An 18,986-nucleotide genomic window follows, 5' to 3' on the forward strand; every position below is an offset into this window, starting at 1 on the left:
CGTCTAGGAGTTGGGCATGAAAATGGGATAGGGCAGTGTCTTGGTTCACTTTTGAAACCATCTGAGTGTGATGGACCTAGAGCATTGCTTTTTGTTACAAACGTGGAGAATCAGCAACTTACTGCCTGTTGCCTTCACTTGTATACCACCTTCATTCCCAAGCCTCCTCTTTCCTAAATTGGAACAAATTATAGGAGGGAATGTGGACTGCTCTTGAATATGCATAGATGGGAACTGAGGTGAAATATTTGAGAGACAAGTGAGAATGTCTAGATTTAAGTAGCTGGGTTTGGGAGATAGTGGGAGCTAAGGCTGAATGAGGAAAGTTAGACCAATTTACAGAGGAAAGGAAAGCAGAAGAATTTAGAATTGGTGACTTAGTAAGAAGGGGGTGTTACATTTTTCAAGGCTAGTTTTAATTAGGGAATTTCATATGCTCAGGAAATAATATGGTAGACCCCTGTGAACTCACTGGCTTTATACATTTCTCATATGCCAGTGTTTTTTTTCTCTCTCTCTTTTGAGATGAGGATTCTTTTTGTTGCCCAGGCTGGAGTGCAGTGGCTATTCCCAAGTGCAGTCACAACGCACTGCAGCCCAGGACTCCTGGGCTCAAGCAGTCTGTCTTGGCCTCCCAAGTCCCACCTACTGTTGAGACTATAGGCACACCACTGAACCCAGCTAATCTCTCTTTTAAGAAGTTAAATGTTATTCTGTAGCTAAAGGCCAACTCTCCAGTCCCTTTCCCATTTTCCCCTCTCAAAGGTAGTCACTGTTCTGAAATCAAGATCTGTCACTTCCATGAATGTGTATGATGATGTCATATATTATATACATTAATTATCTACAAATAACATATAGTATTGTTTTTTGTGTTTGAAAATTTATATAAATGGTATGTTTTATCTGTATTTATGCAACTTGTCTGATTTCCTTTACATTTTTTTGAAATTTGTCAATTTAATAGAAATAGATAAAAATCATTTGTATTCTATTGTGTGATCACACCAGAGTCTGTGAATTCCCTAGTCGTGATGTTTGAAAATGTTTTTAATTTTTTACTGTAACAAACAAGGTTGTGGTAGAATCCTGGTATATATCTAGTTGGGTACATACGTGTTCTCTTGGGGATTAACCTAGAAACAGAATTGCTGGGGTAGTAAGGGATACATATAATTTTCCTAGGTGGTGTTAATTTGTTATATAAAGTAGCTACAACAATTTATATTTCTACTTGTACACAAGTTTTAGGTTCTTTACATTCTTGGTGTCATCAGGCTTAGTTTTTGCCAGTCTAGTGCATGTGAGATGGTATTTCCTTGTTTTAATTTTTGTTTCCCTGATTTTTGATGTGATTTAACATTTTTCATGTGTTGATTGGCCTTTCAAATTCTTCTTCAGTGAATTGACTCTTACTACCTTTCACCACTTTTCAGTTTGCTTTTTGTCTTAAGTTCATTTGTATTCATTTTTATTTTTTATTTATTTTTATTTTTACTTTTGAGATGGAGTATTGCTCTTGTTGCCCAAGCTGAAGTGCAGTGGCACCATCTCGGCCCACTGCAACCTCCTCCTCCTGGGTTCAAGCGATTCTCCTGCCTCAGCCTCCCGAGTAGCTGGGATTACAGGCGGGTGCCACCACGCCCAGCTAATTTTTTGTATTTTTAGTAGAAATGGGGTTTTACCATGTTAGCCAGGCTGGTCTTGAACTCCTGACCTAAGGTGATCCGCCCACCTTGGCCTTCCAAAGTGCTGGGATTACAGGCGTGAGCCACCGCACCTGGCCTGTAGGCATTTTTTAATATGTGTGCTGGAAATATATTCTCCTAGTCCTAGGCGTCTCTCACATTTGTCTCCTATTTTTCACTATACAGTACAGAAGTTTAAATTTGTAACAGGTTGGATGGTACGGCAGGTAAAAACACAGATCTACAGCCAGGTAGCCTGGGTTCATATCCCAGCTCTATCCCTTCCTTACTGTCTAACCTTGGGCAAGTTACTTAACATCTCACTCTGTGCACAGCTTTTCCCATCTGGAAAATGGAAGCAATAGTACCTACCTCTTAGGGTTTTTGTGAAGATTAAATTAGTTAATAAATGTAAAACCCTTATAATACTTTCTTAAACAGAGTAAATGCCATGTCAGTGTTATATGCGCATTTTTTGAAACTTGTTTCAAAGAAATTTTTCCTTACCCACAAAGTCATTAAAGTATTTTCTATACTTTTAAGTTGTGCTTAAAGTAGAGTTTATGGTTTGAGGTAGGGATTAATAATATCAGTTTTCAAAATGAGAAGGTGGTTGTCACAAGGCTACTTATTAAAGTCTACTCTTTCTCTGCTGACTTAGAATTTTGCCTCTCTCAAAGACTATGCTGCCGGCTTATTTAGATCTGTATCAGTTACCTGCTTTAACGACTGAACCATTAAAATGAGGTATTTGTCATATCTCTTATTTTATTTTATTTTTTTTGAGACAGAGTCTTGCTCTGTCACCCAGAGTGGAGTGCAGTGGCGTGATCTTGGCTCCCTGCAAACTCTGCCTCCTGGGTTCAAGCTATTTCTGGCTGATTTTTGTATTTCTAGTACAGACGGGGTTTCACTATGTTGGCCAGGCTGGTCTCGAACTCCTGACCTCAAGTGAGCATCCCGCCTTGGCTTCCCAAAGTGCTAGGATTACACGCATGAACCACTGTGCCTGGCCATTATAATAGGTTCTGATATTTGTTAGATGGTTTTTAACTTATTTAGTTTTTAAATTTTTAAAATCTATTTAATTTTACTTTAAAAAAAAAGAAATATATCCAAAATATGTAGAGTCAGGCTCAAGTTTTGCAGACATGGGTGAAAACAACAACAAAGGTGGCATTCAGGACAGTTAGATTGAACCACTGACAGGACTGATTTACTACCAGGAGCATTTCTTCTTCATGGTTCTGGTGACAGTGCAGCTGGGCTAAGAAAAAGTGCAGCAGATACAAGCTTTTCTCCTTAATCTTCTTTATCTCTTTGTTTATTTTAGGTCTTCTTTCATGTTCTTCAAATACATTTCACAATTTTCTTCATGAAGATCTTGGACTACTTTTGTTGGATTTCTTCATATATATCTTATATTTTGGGGGTATATTACAAATTATATCCTAAAAAGTACATGAAAAAAATTTTTTTTGGTGCATCAGCATGTTGTTGATTTTTGTGTATTGATTCTGTTTCTAGCAACTTTGCTGGTTCTTACCAATTTTATTTTTTTTTTTGATTTTTTGGATTTCCTTTGTAGATGCTCCTAATAATTTTTGAATAATGAAAGCTGTGTTTCTTTCTTCCCATTGTTCTTTTGTATTTACACTTAGTTGTCTAAAACCCCACCACAATGCTGAATAGATGTGGTGAAAGTCCACACCCTGTCTTATTCCTGAATTTTGGAGAAAATGTTTATGATTTATTTTTATCTTACCATTAGCTAGAATAATCTTTCCTATCTTTTGTCACTGGGTGTGATTTTTGCTTTGGCTTTTTGATAGGTATTTAGCAGTTTAAAAATTTGGAAGGATTTATTATTAACCTTTCTCTTAAATAATTTTGCCAAGGGCTGTTGCTTTTCTCTCCTTTAATGAAGCTTTATGTATTCTTTCTATTGTAAGTTTCTCTTCTTTCTCCTACCATTGGGTTTGTTTTATGTGACTCTTTTTTAAGTTTGCATTTTAAAAAATATGGGTTTTTAAAGTAGTTTTTATTCCCCCTTTATCTTTTTATTTTTCTGTTTAATATATTTTTTTATTTTATTATTATTATTATTATTTTTGAAATGGAGTCTCACTCTGTTGCCCAGGCTGGAGTGCGGTGGCACGTTCTCGGCTCACTGCAGCCTCTGCCTCGGGTTCAAGTGATTCTCCTGCTTCAGCCTCCCAAGGAGCTGGGATTTCAGGCGCCCACCATCACACCCGGCTATTTTTTAAAAAATATTTTGGTAGAGACAGAGTTTCACCATGTAGGCCAGACTGCTCTTGAACAACTGACCTCAAGTGATCCACCCGCTTCGGCCTCCCAAAGTGTTGGGATTACAGGCGTGAGCCACCGCGCCCAGCCCCCTTTTATCTTTTTAGTCAGTTTAAAATATTTTGTTTTAGTCTCCTTCAGTTAGTTCTGTCATCTCAAGTTCTTGGGAGCTTTTGTCCTTCTTTTGTTATATTTGTCATATCTCTCTCATGGTAAATTTTTTTCTTAGTCATTTTGTGATTTTTGATTGGCAGCAATGTTTTTATTTTTTTCTTTGGGAATCCTGTAAGGGCTGGGATTTGGAAGGGTCCCTCCTGAGCAAATTTTGGATATGCGTTTATGAGCTTTTCTCCCCCAAATGCCGTCACCTCTTGTAATCAGCTTTTATTTGAATTGTTTGTCTTGAGGATTCCTGCATGCCTGAGGCAGTGTACTCTTAGACTGCAAGCATGGGCATGATAGGCTCTTGTTTGATAGGCTCGTGTTTCTCTTTCTTGAAAACTTTTTGAAGAGACTGAAAAGTCTTTGCTCTCTTTCTGGATAGGTTGTTGTGGTTTTTCTCTAACCCCTGACACTGAAAATACAGCTTTTTGGAGATCCCAGTTATGCAAGGGTCTCAGTTCCACTTCCTAGCTCTGCTACGAAACCTAAATCCTTTCCCGTTAGGGACTGTTCTGATCCAGGAACTCCTTCCCCACCTGCTCATGGGACCCCACAGCACCAGCTGTATGCTTACAGTTCTAGCTTTCGATTCTCCTTTCATTTCTGGCCTCTAGGAATTTCCCGTAGTTTTTCTGTGCTCACTTACGTATTTAAATACAATGTTACAGTCTTTTCAGTGTTTTAAAATATTTGTAGCTGAAAGGATTCTATGGTAGCTCAGTTGCCCATGTTCCAAGAACCCTCTGTGGTGGGCTCAATAACCACACACTCCAAAAAGTCATTCATATCCTAATCCTTGAAACCTACAAACACGTTACTTTACGTAACTAAAAGGACTTTGAAGATGTGATTAAATGAAGAATCTTGAGATGGGGAGATTATTCTGGATTATCTGGGTGAGCTTTATGGAATCACACAGGTCCTTGGAAGAGGGAGGAAAGAGGGTCAGAGTCAAAAAACGATGTGCATATTTGAGGGGTTTGAACATGATATGCTCCTGGCTTTGAAGACAGAGGAAGGGGTTATATGCCAAGGAATGCAGAAAACCCCCAGAAACTAGACGAAGCAAGGAAACAGATTTTCCTTCTGGAGCTTTCAGGAGTACAACCTGACCAACACGGCCTCCAGAACTGTAAGGCAATACGTTTGTGTTATTTTAAGCCACTACACTTGTGTTAATTTGCAAAAGCAGCGATAGGAAACCCTCTTTGATGGTTTTAGAGGACTGCCTGGTAGTGGTAATTAGGGTAAACTGAAAACTATATTGAAGACACAGCAGAATCAACTTGGTGAGGAATGCCCTTGACAGAGGGTTATGTAGAAGGAAGCAGCCTCTTTTTTCCCCCTATCTGCAGGAAAAGAAAAAAACCAGAACAGAGGTACTTGTGAATATTCTAGATAACATTCTCAATAATAGCATAAAGCCTAATCTGAGAACTAAACTAGTGTTTTCTCCCCCTTTTTGGTTGTAGAGATCTTTTCTTTACATTTACATTAATAGATTCTCATTATTAATGAGCCTATTAGTTGGCAACTGAGTGAGCATTGAAGAGTTTCCTCATTTTGCCGAAACGATGATGCAGATAATGTATTTGCTTTGCTGGGAGGATGCTCATGAGGGTACCAGAACACTTCACCCCAGCTACATGATAAGGATTCCACTGATGGTAAAATTCCAGGCAGGTTCTATAACAGTGAGAGGTTCCTGATTTGTCAAACTCCAAATAGTTGAATTGTTCTGTAGTTCTTTTCTAGGACTGCTGTAGCAAATTACCACGAACATGGTGACTCAAAATAACAGAAATTTATCCCCTCACAGTCCTGGAGACCAGAAGTCCAAAATCAAGGTGTCCACAGAGTCAGGCTCTCTCAGGGACCTGGGGGAGAATCTGTTCTTGCGTCTTCCATTTTCTGGTGGCTGCTGGCATTCCTTGTGGCTGCATTAGTCTCTGCCTCTTTTTTTTATGTCACTTTCTACATTGTGTGTGTCTCTCTCTAATTTCCCTGTGCCTCTCTCTTAAGGATACCTGTTATGACATTTAGGGCCCACCTCATAATCTAGGATAAGCACCTCCTTTAAAGATCCTTAATTTAGTTCCATCTTTTACCACATAAGATAATATTTATCCTTGGCCGGGTGCGGTGGCTCATGCCTGTAATCCCAGCAATTTGGGAGGCCGAGGCAGGTGGATCACCTGAGGTCAGGAGTTCGAGACCAGCCTGGCCAACATGGTGAAACCCCGTCTCTACTAAAAATACAAAAATTAGCTGGACGTGGTGGCGTATGCCTGTAATCCCAGCTACTGGGAAGGCTGAGGTGGGAGAATCACTTGAACGCGGGAGGTGGAGGTTGCAGTGAGCCGAAATTGCGCCACTGCACTCCAGCCCGGGTGAGAGAGCAAAACTGTCTCCAAAAAATAAAATAAAATAAAAAATAAATAAATAATAAATACTTATTCTTTTACTACTGAAGATTATATTCATAGAGGGGTCAGCTGGGCTATTCTGTTTATCTGAATTTTTTTGTGTGTCAGGGGGAGATTATTGTTCTATACTCTTACTCGCCTTATAAAAAATCTCGGGGGGGCGGTTAGCAATTATTTGATTATTTGTCCTATTGTAATTTTTCATTCTCTTCTATACCGACTTCTAGAGCAAGGGTCCGAAAACTACAGCCCACAGCCAGATCCATCTCATTGACTATTTTTGTACAGCCTGCTAACTTAGAATGGTTTCCCATTTTTGAAAGTTAAAAAAAAAAGGAGGAATGATATTTTGTGATGCATTAAAATTATATGAATTCAAATTTTGGTATGTATAAATAGTTATTGGAACACAGCCCTGCCTGCTCATTTGTTTACATATTGTCTGTCACTGCTTTTGTGTACAGGGGCAGAGTTGGATAGTTATGGCAGAGACCATGTGATCTGCAAAGCCTGATAATAAATATCTGGCCGTTTGCAGAGAAAGTTTGCCAAGCCCTGTTCTAATAGGGATGTCTTGTCTCTGGCTTTTAGCACATAGCATCAAGTACTTGTCGATGAATTATTAACTTTTAATTTACTATTTAAGCAGGTGTAACTTTTAATATTCTCATATTTAAGAATTTCAGTAATATAGTAAGGATGTAGTATAATTCCCAAAAGGATTTAAAGAATCTTTTAAAGATCTTAAAGAACGATGGGGTTAGAAGAATTTTATTAGTAATACCCTTATTCATGCTTCTTATCTTTTTTGGCTCTAAGACTTAAAAGATACAATGTAGTTCTTCCTGTGAGTTTAACTGAATTAGGATATATGCATCACACCCAGGACTTGGATGTTGGCAAATGTGATGGTTAATTTTATATGTGAACTTGGCTAGGCTATGGTGCCCAGTTGTTTGGTCAAGCACTAGTCTAGATGTTGCTGCAAAAATATTTGTAGATGTGACTAACATTTACAATCAGTTGACTTTAAATCCTATTACCTTCCATCATGTGAGTGGGCCTTATCCCATCAGTTGAAGACCTTAAGAACAAAGATTAAGGTTTTCTGAGGAAGAAGGAATTCTGCTTGAGTTTCCAGCCTGCTGGCCAGCTCTACAAATTTCTGACTTGCCAGTCACGACAATCATGTGAGCCAATTCTTTAAAATCTCTCTGTCTCTGTTTCACTGTTGGATTTTCACTCAATAGATAGATAGATGTAGATATAGATGTATTTCCTATTGGTTCTGTTTCTCTGGAAACAGAAATACAGCAAGCTGCTCTGATGTCTTGCACATGTGGACCATCTTCAGCGTTTGGTACCATGATGCAGCAAGGATGCTAAGCATAGCCCTCCTGCCGCGCATCATCCAGCCCTCCTTCTTCCTTCGCACCTCCTTCAGGCTTCTGTCTTTTACAGCTCCTGAAAGGAAATGTGTTAAATTTGAATACCACAGAGTCAGAAATAAGCTCACTTGTGAAGGGGCAGAGGACTTTTTCTCAGTCCAAGACTGTTTGAAGTTGTGAGAAGACTGTCAGTGAGTATGATAAAATGAAACAGAGGCAAATGGGCCTGCTGATAAGGAGCAGTTGGGAAAATGAGAAGGACTAGACGAATTTCTGAGTGGCAAAATTTGTGAAAATTTTTGCCTCTCCTTGTCCCTCTGAAAAGAAAAGCTTGCTGGGTGTACCAGCTGCAGTGGAGCCCACCAAGTCCATATAACTCTCTAATTTGATGATATTATGCTATAGATGGTTCCTTTTATTCTCAAGTTTTGTCTCTTTGGCAAAAAAATACAAAAAAAAATTTCTATGAGTACAAATAGACACTCATGTAGCAGTTTTGCTTGTATCTCTACATATGTAAGGTTTACTGTACCAGTAGATGTAAAATTTACCTGACGAACTATTATATTACATACGAAAATTTACACATTTGAGCAGAAAAAGATGCATTTGATTAAGTGGTAATTTATTTTTATATTTCTAAGCAAAGTTTATCAGGCTTTTAAATGGTGCTAGAAAATATATTTTTTTATGTTTTGATTTTTCCTAATTGGGTATTATGCTGTCAGATTGCTCCAGGAAATGGTTGACTCATGATTGCAGATACTGTTTCCTTCCTGTTCAACAACCTGTCCCCCACTCCTCCCCTAATACCTATGTAAGCTTCATCTTCTATAAGTGAATTACCATCTTTATGTGGCGTACTATTTTTAAGTGGGATTTTAAAGAAGTAATATCATTTTGACTTTTACAGGTCATAACCACTAGGCATGTGTTCTTCAACCAGTGTTGTTTTATAAATATATGAATAAAACAATTGGCATATCAAATAATTTCTTTTTGCTCAGAATACTAGTTCACTTTAAATAGCTGAAGTCTCTTACATTCTTTTTATTCTGCTAAAAGTTTTAATGATCTCTCTATATATGATTTTTAATACAATAGATGATGACATTTAAAGCAGTTAATTTCAGCAGCAATTCTATGAGCAGTTTTTGAGTATTCCCCAGGGACCCGGTCTTGTGATAGATTCTGGGGCTGTATAGCCAGGTGAAAAGATGTGGGTCCTTACTCTCAAGTTGCTGCCAGTCTTCTGGAGAGACAAGCTTGGAAACACAATGTGTGATGAAGGGAACGAGAGAACCGTGTTCCAGGAACAGAGATCGGCCCGACAACGGAGGGATTTCTTTAGTCAGCTGGGGACTAGGAGGGCTTCCCAGAGAAAATTACAGTGCATTTGGGCTTTGAAGGAAAGATAGGTGATGTCCATTTGAAGAGATCAATATGTTGGACTGAGCTTGGCATCTAGAAGTTTTTGCGTATGTGATTTCTTCAAAATCTTCAGTAGCATGCATTTAGGCTCTTAGTAAACAGATGACTTCTGAGGCTCTGTGAGAATTTTGGGTATTATCAGTCTTTTTTTTCTTTTGCAAGAATAAAGCACACCTGGGGATTAATGTAATTTGTTAAAACAATACTGCCTATTGAGATCTTGTGTGTATTCTTGTATTAAGTTTTAGTGCTTATTTGTAAGAGACTAAGTAGGTGCCTGAAGGATATTGTTGATATTTAATTAACTGGCATTTTCCCCATTCTCTCTTCTCTCCCTCGTCCTCTACCCCTGCCCCCTGGGTGTTTTTGCAGTTGGTTAGTCTGCTGCTAATTGGAATTGCTGCGTGGGGCATTGGCTTCGGGCTGATTTCCAGTCTCCGAGTGGTCGGCGTGGTCATTGCAGTGGGCATCTTCTTGTTCCTGATTGCTTTAGTGGGTCTGATTGGAGCTGTAAAACATCATCAGGTGTTGCTATTTTTTGTATCCTTTTTAAAAATCAAGATTTTACTCTTGATGACTATTTTGATGGTTACAACTAATTTAATATTATCACTAGGAAATTTATTGCCAGAAAGCAACTCCAAGCAAGCCTTATGCATATTTGTTCAAGAACTATTAGAAACATTTCTTAGGGTAATGTTATTGTATGTTTTCATATTCTCACCCTGTCCTTGTGACATCCTGAAGAATATATTCTGCAAGTTCAGTGTAGTCCTATTTATGTATTGTAAATTCAGAGTTAAATTGAATTGATTTGGTGACTTCTAGGCCCTTTTTTACACATTAATGTTTGGTTGAGAATTTCAGTGTTTTTTTTAGACTTAATATTAAAAAAGCTTACATGTATTTATCTATGCCTATGTCTGTTTTGTACATGTAAGAATTTTTATTTTATTCTGAATGAAATTCTAATCTATTTTTAGTTATGTAATTATGACTAATATTTTTCTATATAAATTTGATGCAACTATGTATTACCAAAATAATAATATGTGTATCCTTTTTGAACTTTCTCTAAGTGCCATCTGTTCTATATTCTGGGTTGATTACTTCTTGTGCATTCTAAAGTTGTCAGTACCTCTGTACCTCTGTTTTATGCCATTCTAAGAATATTTAGAAGTATCCTTAACTTCTAACTCTCAGTATATGATTATTCTGTTACTTGTATTTATTGTTCAGTTTTCTGTATCTTGCGCTTGTTTAGCCCTGAACCAGGAGCAACAGGTAAGCTAAGACTTTTTTCTTCTACTTTATTATACCACATAGCATGAGTATGAAAAAAAGGAGAGAAATGATTAGAATATAAAATAATTTCGTCTTGTACAGAATGCCACCTTCACTCTGGATAGCAAAACTCTCTTGTTCCCTTTGCATTAGTGCAGCAGGTTGGAGCCGGACACCATCAGGTGTTGTCATTTTTGGTACCTTTTAAATCGGATTTTGCTTTCACTGGGTTAAAAAGTGCTATGGCTAAAAGATGTTCCCCCAATCTTTTCCCACTATTATGCAATGAAACATTTGCTCCAGAATGCTTGTGGTTCCAGTCTAGCAATGACTGTTTTCAAGCTCTAATTCATAGACAAATCCAGGTTTCTGTCATGGAGCAACAGAACTTTTGCCTTGTTAACACTCTGAGAATTATGCCTTTGAACCAAGTGCTTCTTTTAAATTGCATGTAAATTCTTTTAAATGCATGTAAAAAATTAGGAGTTTTTCAATCTTGGGATAGAAATAGTGCCTTAATTTTTGCTGCAAACTGAGGAATAAGCCTTTGAAAAGTTTTAAGGATTTTTAAAATAAAAATTATTTTAGGTACACTTAGTACTAAAAGTTACAGGCTCCAGCTTTATACATTTTCTGCAGGGATGACACACTTTATATGTTAAACACATTTACTAGGGTCAGCTTCTGGAGGTTGGTTGGAACAATACGGCAAGTGCTCGAAATGACATCCAGAGAAATCTAAACTGCTGTGGGTTCCGAAGTGTTAACCCAAATGACACCTGTCTGGCTGTAAGTACATTGTATAATATATGTTTTTGGAAATGTATTACAGATAAATAATGATTAATGTGGAAGAAATGGACTTTCTGATGCTGAATTGTATTTTCAGAATTATTTTATGTATATATTTACATTATATTTCCATGTCCTCTGTTATATCATTTGCCTGTTCTCAAATACCCACTCCAGAGAGTGTTGAGAATTTCAAGGCCCTATTGGACACAGATGCTAATGGTTTATTGTCCCTAATTTCTTCCCACCCTTCTCTTCCTAGAACAAGTTGTGAAAGAAATAACAGTACGTCAGTTCATGTGTTCATATTTTGGGGAAACTCCTGTTATCACATCTCTGAGCCCTAAGCTGAATATTTCCTCAGTGAGGCTTCTTTTGTGAGATTATATCCTTGTAGGGGGTCTGTGTTATGTTTCTGTTGCTGCGTAACACATTATTACACAGCAATAGAAACACACTGGCTTTAAATATCCATTTAGTGGCTTTAAATACCCATTTATTATCTCACAGTTTGCCTGGGTCTGGCTTGGCTGGGTCCTCTGCTTACCTGGCTGAAATCAAGGTGTCATCTGAGGCTGCAGCCTCATCTGAAGCTTGGGGTCCTCTCCCCACGCTCAGTGGTTGTTGGAAGAATTCAGTCTTTGTGGCTGTGGGGCCACCCCTGTTTTTTTGCTGCCTGTTGGCTGGAGGTCTCTCTCTGCAACTAGAAGCTGCTCTCAGGTCCTATGTTACTCTTTCACAATGTGGCAGCATCAAAGTCACTGTGAGAATCTCTCCATTCTGTTAAGATGGAGTCTTTTGTAATGCATAATGGAGTCTTATCTGATGTAAGGTAACATGGAGTGACTGTCCTATCATATTTACAAGTTCCACGCATACTCAAGAGCAGTGATTGTATAGGGTGTGTACACCATTGAGAGGGGAGGGTGGGAGTCTTGGGGGCTGTCTTAGAGATTTGCACACTAAAAAACCAAGACCTCAAATTGGATATAATACTCTTAGACACTAATTTTGTGTGTATGCAGTTTTTATGGGCTTTTTATAAATGTATTTTGAAATAAAGGTTTTTTTACTTTAATTGGTGCAGAGCTGTGTTAAAAGTGACCACTCGTGCTCGCCATGTGCTCCAATCATAGGAGAATATGCTGGAGAGGTTTTGAGATTTGTTGGTGGCATTGGCCTGTTCTTCAGTTTTACAGAGGTATGTGCAAATAACAATATTTTTCCTCCTTTGTCACAGAGATTCCTGTTTTGCATGACAAAGGGCCTTGATTCTTGTTATCAGTGAGCATTTTCATTGAGAACTAGCACTGTAAAAAGAGGAACTTTGGTTTAGAATCAGAAGATCTTACAAGTCTATTAATAGCACCAACTTTAGGACTGGGTGAAAGGCTTGATCTGTCTCTTCTTATGTAAAATTTAATGAACTAATGAGTGAGATTAGATTGAATTATCTCTAGGGTCTCTTCTATTTCTACAGTTGTATGATGAATTATAATTTTAAATTTAATTTGGAAAAGGTAGGACATTCACATTGTTTAATATGTATGTTAATGTCTATAATACACAGACATACATATATAAAAAGATACACCTTGAAAAATTGCCTTCCTACACCATATTTCTTTCCCCTGTTCCTAGCCTTCTAAAACCTATGCATAATGTCTATATGTGTATAATGTATTGTGTATAATATGCAATTAATATATAGTACAATATTTATGTATGTGTATTTATCATATATTTTATTCAAGTTCAGTTTCTTTTTTTCTCATCAAGAATGAAATATGTACATTTGGCTGTCATTAACAGCATAGGAAAAAAAAAGACCAAGATTAATATTCTTTTTTTTTTTTTTTGAGGTGGAGTCTTGCTCTGTCGCCCAGGCTGGAGTGCAGTGGCACAATCTTGGCTCACTGCAAGCTCCGCCTCCCGGGTTCACGCTATTCTCCTGTCTCAGCCTCCTGAGTAGCTGGGACTACAGGCGCCCGCCACCACGCCCAGCTAATTTTTTGTATTTTTAGTAGAGACGGGGTTTCACCATGTTAGCCAGGACGGTCTGGATCTCCTGACCTCGTGATCTGCCCACCTCGGCCTCCCAAAGTGCTGGGATTACAGGCATGAGCCACTGTGCCTGGCCTAGTATTCATTTTTTATTTTTATTTATTTATTTTATTTATTTATTTTGAGACAGAGTCTTGCTCTGTTGCTTAGGCTGGAGTGTAGTGGTGCAATCTCGGCTTACTGCAAGCTCCACCTCTTGGGTTCAAGCGATTCTCCCACCTCAGCCTCCCGAGTAGCTGGGGTTACAGGCATGCACCACTACACCTAGCTAATTTTTGTATTTTTAGTAGAGACAGGGTTTCACCATGTTGGCCAGGCTGGTCTGGAACCCCTGGCCTCAAGTGATCTGCCGACCTCAACCTCACAAAGTGCTGGGGTTACAGGTGTGAGTCGTTGCACCCGGCCCAATATTCATTTTTTTAAAGTTCCTTCTGACTTCCCTCTTTAGTCTGACCATTTTTTCATTTCACTGTTTCTCAGAAAAGAGCTATCTGACTTGTGAGTTGGTTGTGACATTAATTCTAGAAAAATGATATACAGCTTGACAAGAATTCTGTGCATTTCTCTCTTCTTTTGTTTAAAAACCATAGATTTTTGTTATGAAAACTTAAAAATACAGATAGAGAAAAACTGGAGTAATTTCTCTCTACACATCAGCTAGAGTCAGCAGTTATCAGAATTTTGCCACGTGACTTCTTTTTTATATCTGGAATTTATTTTGAGAATTTAGTTCTTTTGAGCAGCCCAGTTTTCTTGTCATCAGATCACACTGCCTTCAGTTATGCTATTTTTTAAGTAGGAGTTCTTTAAAAATAGAACTCATGAGTCTTAGATTTCTAAAGTGTTCTTTCATGGAATCCTGCTTTATATCTTACATACTGTCTCCTTTGGAAATCTGGCTAGAGATTTTTATAACTTATGCAACCTGGTTTTTTAGATAGTGATAGTGGTAGGCTCTCACTTTTTAAGTTTATATTTTGCTCAATATTCACAGAATCACAGATTCTCAGAATTTGAAGGGATGCAGTTACTTAGCTGACAACTTTTTCTCATAGGTGAAATAGAAAGATTTGATCTGAACTATTTATTATACCTTTAAACAAACCTAAACCATGAGAGAAACATTGATTTAGAATCTGAAAAAAGCTATGATGATTAATATATGTTCTTTGTAGTAACTTGAGAAACTACAAAAAATTATGAAGATGAAAAATTAGACGTAGCTACTAAAATTACCTACTCAGAAACAATCATTTATATTGTGGCATATTTCCTTCTGCCCGTTCTATATTTAGTAAAATGAGTACCAGCTTATTGCATATTCTACATGTACTTTATTTTTCTACATACATTTTCATGTTATGAGCAATATATTTTGGTGACCTACTGCACACTGAGTGTAGGTTCTAGAGACCGCAGAGTTGATGACATCTAATCAAAGTTACCTTTGAAAAGTGCCCTCTTAATCATGAGCACCTTTGTAAGCTTGAAGTTCAATAATTATCCAGTTTTGATCTTTTTGCATTTTGGATGTAGCCTTCCTTTCTATCCCTCTCTGAACAGTCGGGCAAGGAAGGGGAGAGATTTTCCCCTTTTGGCACTTATAGCCAAGTTGGAGGAATACAATTCTGGTAAAATGTGGCTCCGGATTATGAGTATTTAGTTTGTTTGATTGCTTTCTTCCCCCAAGGACTGTGATTTATCCTCTCAGCATATATCCAGGGGTGATAGTCAAAATATTAACATCCTCAAAAATTCTGACCAGAAGCTCCCTGTGCTGAAAATTTCCAAGGTGGGGAGCTTTGGCAAGTGATATTTGGGCAGATTGAGGTGGGGCAGGGGGACTCAGAGAAATAGTTGTTTAACTACAGATATGTAAGTATTTCCGTGTTGTAACAGCTAGTGTGGCTGAGAACAGCCAGTGACATGTCAGATTACCGAATAAAACCACAAAAGTGGGGTAGTTTATGGGCTCCAGGTTTGAACATGGGCTCTACCACTGAGAACCTGTGTGATTATTCTATTTAACCTCTTGTTGCCTCAGTTTCCTCACTGGTAAAATGACGATATTGATAGTATCTATTTTGTGAAAGCTATTGGGAGGATTATATGAATTTGTAGCTTGTAGAATGGTACCTTTCATAAAGAACTCTTTGTTATGTTTGTTAAATAAATTTCTTTTTCCCCATTAGATGGATTCCAAAACAGATGACTTTCCACATCTTCAAATCAGGCTTACCTTTCCTTGATTCAACCTGCAGACCTCAGTCCACCAGCTATAAACACTGCCAGTTATGAATCTTACAGTAATTTGTGGATTCTTATTGTGGTCAATGGAGAGAATCTGGGACTTACCTAACTCTCTAGAAGTAGTTTAAAAGGGCTAATGGTGGCTACAAAGTCACATAAACAAAATTTAGGTTTAAAGTTGGCACGCGTATAAAGTGGGAGATACAGTTTAAAACTCATTTTATTCTATTAAAATTTTGTATCTTTTTTAGTCTAAAAAGTTACAATTTTCATTTATTTAAAATACACCAACTTTGAAATAGAAACAGAGCACACATTTCTTAATTTAAAAAACTATACTGGCTAACAATTTAGTGAACTTGGTGCTGGAAATGGCACAGTAACAGCTTCATCTCTTCCTACCAAGAGAGGTAGGAATTATAACATTTTAAATTTCTGTGTTGGAAAATTTATTCATTTTAAGATTTTTTGCTGTTACTTAAATTTTACTGAACTTAGTTTATTCCTGAATTATCAAAATATATGCTATTTTAGCTATTTAGACTACTTTGACTTTGTATTAGTTTTCCATATTTCTGCTGTAACGGGTTACCACACACATAGTTGCTTAAAACAACACAAACTTATTGTCTTACAGTTTTGGAGATCAAAAGTTTAAAATAAAGTTACCTTGTGGAGGCCAGGCTCACCAGCCCCCCTTTTACATCTTCAAAGCTAGGAGAGTTGCAGCTTCTCTTTCTATTTCCCTTTACTTCTGCCATCACGGTGTCTTCTCTCCGTGTTTCTGACTCTGTCGTTCCTGCCTCCGTCATATGTGTCCCCCTGTGATTATATCATTGAGCCCACCTGGGTAATAATCTCTTTATCTTGAGACCCTTAACCACACCCGCAAAGTCCCTGTTACTGTGTAAGGTAACATATTTGCAGGTCGTAGGGGTTAGGACGTGGACATCCTTCAGGGCCAGTCATTCAGTTTACCACAGTGTTCGTTTTAATTTTTTCTCAGCGCCCGTCATTTGGTTTACTTCATTTCAAAAAGAAAAAAAATCTCTCCCCGTTGAACAAAAGATGCAAAGCGATTCAGAGGGTCCAAAGTTATTTTATTGATCAACTGAATAAATATACATAAATGTTACTTTCTTTTTCTTTATTTTATTTTTTTTCCCCATTCCAGATCCTGGGTGTTTGGCTGACCTACAGATACAGGAACCAGAAAGACCCCCGCGCGAATCCTAGTGCATTCCTTTGATGGGAAAACAAGGAAGATTTCCTTTCGTATTATGATCTTGTTCACTTTCTGTAATTTTCTGTTAAGCTCCATTTGCCAGTTTAAGGAAGGAAACACTATCTGCAGAAGTACCTTATTGACAGTGGAATTATATATTTTTACTCTATGTTTCTCTACATGTTTTTTTCTTTCTCCGTTGCTGAAAAATATTTGAAACTTGTGGTCTCTGAAGCTCGGTGGCACCTGGAATTTACTGTATTCATTGTCGGGCACTGTCCACTGTGGCCTTTCTTAGCATTTTTACCTGCAGAAAAACTTTGTATGGTACCACTGTGTTGGTTATATGGTGAATCTGAACGTACATCTCACTGGTATAATTATATGTAGCACTGTGCTGTGTAGATAGTTCCTACTGGAAAAAGAGTGGAAATTTATTAAAATCAGAAAGTATGAGATCCTGTTATGTTAAGGGAAATCCAAATTCCCAATTTTTTTGGGTCTTTTTAGGAAAGATGTGTTGTGGTAAAAAGTGTTAGTATAAAAATGATAATTTACTTGTAGTCTTTTATGATTACACCAATGTATTCTAGAAATAGTTATGTCTTAGGAAATTGTGGTTTAATTTTTGACTTTTACAGGTAAGTGCAAAGGAGAAGTGGTTTCATGAAATGTTGTAATGTATAATAACATTTACCTTCAGCCTCCATCAGAATGGAACGAGTTTTGAGTAATCAGGAAGTATATCTATATGATCTTGATATTGTTTTATAATAATTTGAAGTCTAAAAGACTGCATTTTTAAACAAGTTAGTATTAATGCGTTGGCCCACGTAGCAAAAAGATATTTGATTATCTTAAAAATTGTTAAATACCGTTTTCATGAAATTTCTCAGTATTGTAACAGCAACTTGTCAAACCTAAGCATATTTGAATATGATCTCCCATAATTTGAAATTGAAATCGTATTGTGTGGCTCTGTATATTCTGTTAAAAAATTAAAGGACAGAAACCTTTCTTTGTGTATGCATGTTTGAATTAAAAGAAAGTAATGGAAGAATTGATCGATGAATTAAGTGAGGTGGAATTCTTTTCTTTCTGCTTTAGCTTCTCTCTGTTGGACTTAGAGCTGGGTATTGCTATTTTAGTGTATAATCAAGCTGTGGAAATAAATTTCCAGCATTAATGTCTATTGGTAGTCATCCTCAAATCCTTTCTTGAAATGTTTCAGTGGCTAATATTATCTCCATGGTGAGAAAAAGTTTTTCTAAAAAGAGAAGCCATTAATATTTATTTGGGAAAAATATATACGTTCTTTCCCATTACGAAAAATTATTAATTTCTTGTTTTACATTCTAGGTAGCATGTGGTATTTTATTGTCTTACTAGGTTTTTAGACCGAGAGAGGGTAAATGGTTGATCTGTAGAGTTTTAGAGCATTTTGTAGGTTTGTCACTTCCGTGACTTTGCAACACTAGCTAATTTTCCAAGGAAACAGAATTGTGCCATTTTCACAATGTCCTATGAGCTCTGGGGTAGCCCTAACAGTGTCCCCACTTATACCATAAGATGAGATTATAAGTGACATATGAAGGGAGATTTTATTATTATTTTTTATTATTATACTTTAAGTTCTGTGATACAAATGCAGAATGTGCAGGTTGTTGTTACACAGGTACACATGTGCCATGGGGGTTTGCTGCACCTATTAACCTGCCATCGAGGTGGGAGGTTTTAAAATTCTGTCTTCCTTTAAGGCATTTGGCATTTTCCATGTTTGTTTTGTTACATTTTGAAATTATTATAAGGCCCTGGAATCTCCTAATTTAATACTTTCCTTGGTACAAATGATTATATGTGGAAAGGCTATTCCATAATCAGCCCTTACCTTGGTTTGTGCTCTAATTGCAGTGCCCTTATTTGGGTCAACACAGTATGCTTCATGCTGAAGTTAAATGATGCATCCTGG

At 37.4% G+C, this 18,986-nt stretch overlaps 1 protein-coding gene across 1 annotated transcript in view; it reads left to right on the top strand.

Annotated features, from left to right (window-relative positions):
* The window catches only part of TSPAN13 (tetraspanin 13), a 30,697-nt gene extending 12,663 nt beyond the window's left edge, over positions 1 to 18,034 (top strand). Inside the window, exons 2-6 of the mRNA XM_003825019.5 lie at positions 9,775 to 9,942; positions 10,606 to 10,686; positions 11,362 to 11,475; positions 12,566 to 12,679; positions 16,967 to 18,034. Of these exons, the coding sequence (XP_003825067.1) occupies positions 9,775 to 9,942; positions 10,606 to 10,686; positions 11,362 to 11,475; positions 12,566 to 12,679; positions 16,967 to 17,041 (552 nt within the window). The 3' untranslated portion in view covers positions 17,042 to 18,034. The remainder of the gene's footprint in view (positions 1 to 9,774; positions 9,943 to 10,605; positions 10,687 to 11,361; positions 11,476 to 12,565; positions 12,680 to 16,966) is intronic.
* Positions 18,035 to 18,986: the final 952 nt, after the last annotated feature.

Source organism: Pan paniscus, chromosome 6 (assembly GCF_029289425.2).
Source record: "Pan paniscus chromosome 6, NHGRI_mPanPan1-v2.0_pri, whole genome shotgun sequence".
NCBI lineage: Eukaryota > Metazoa > Chordata > Mammalia > Primates > Hominidae > Pan > Pan paniscus.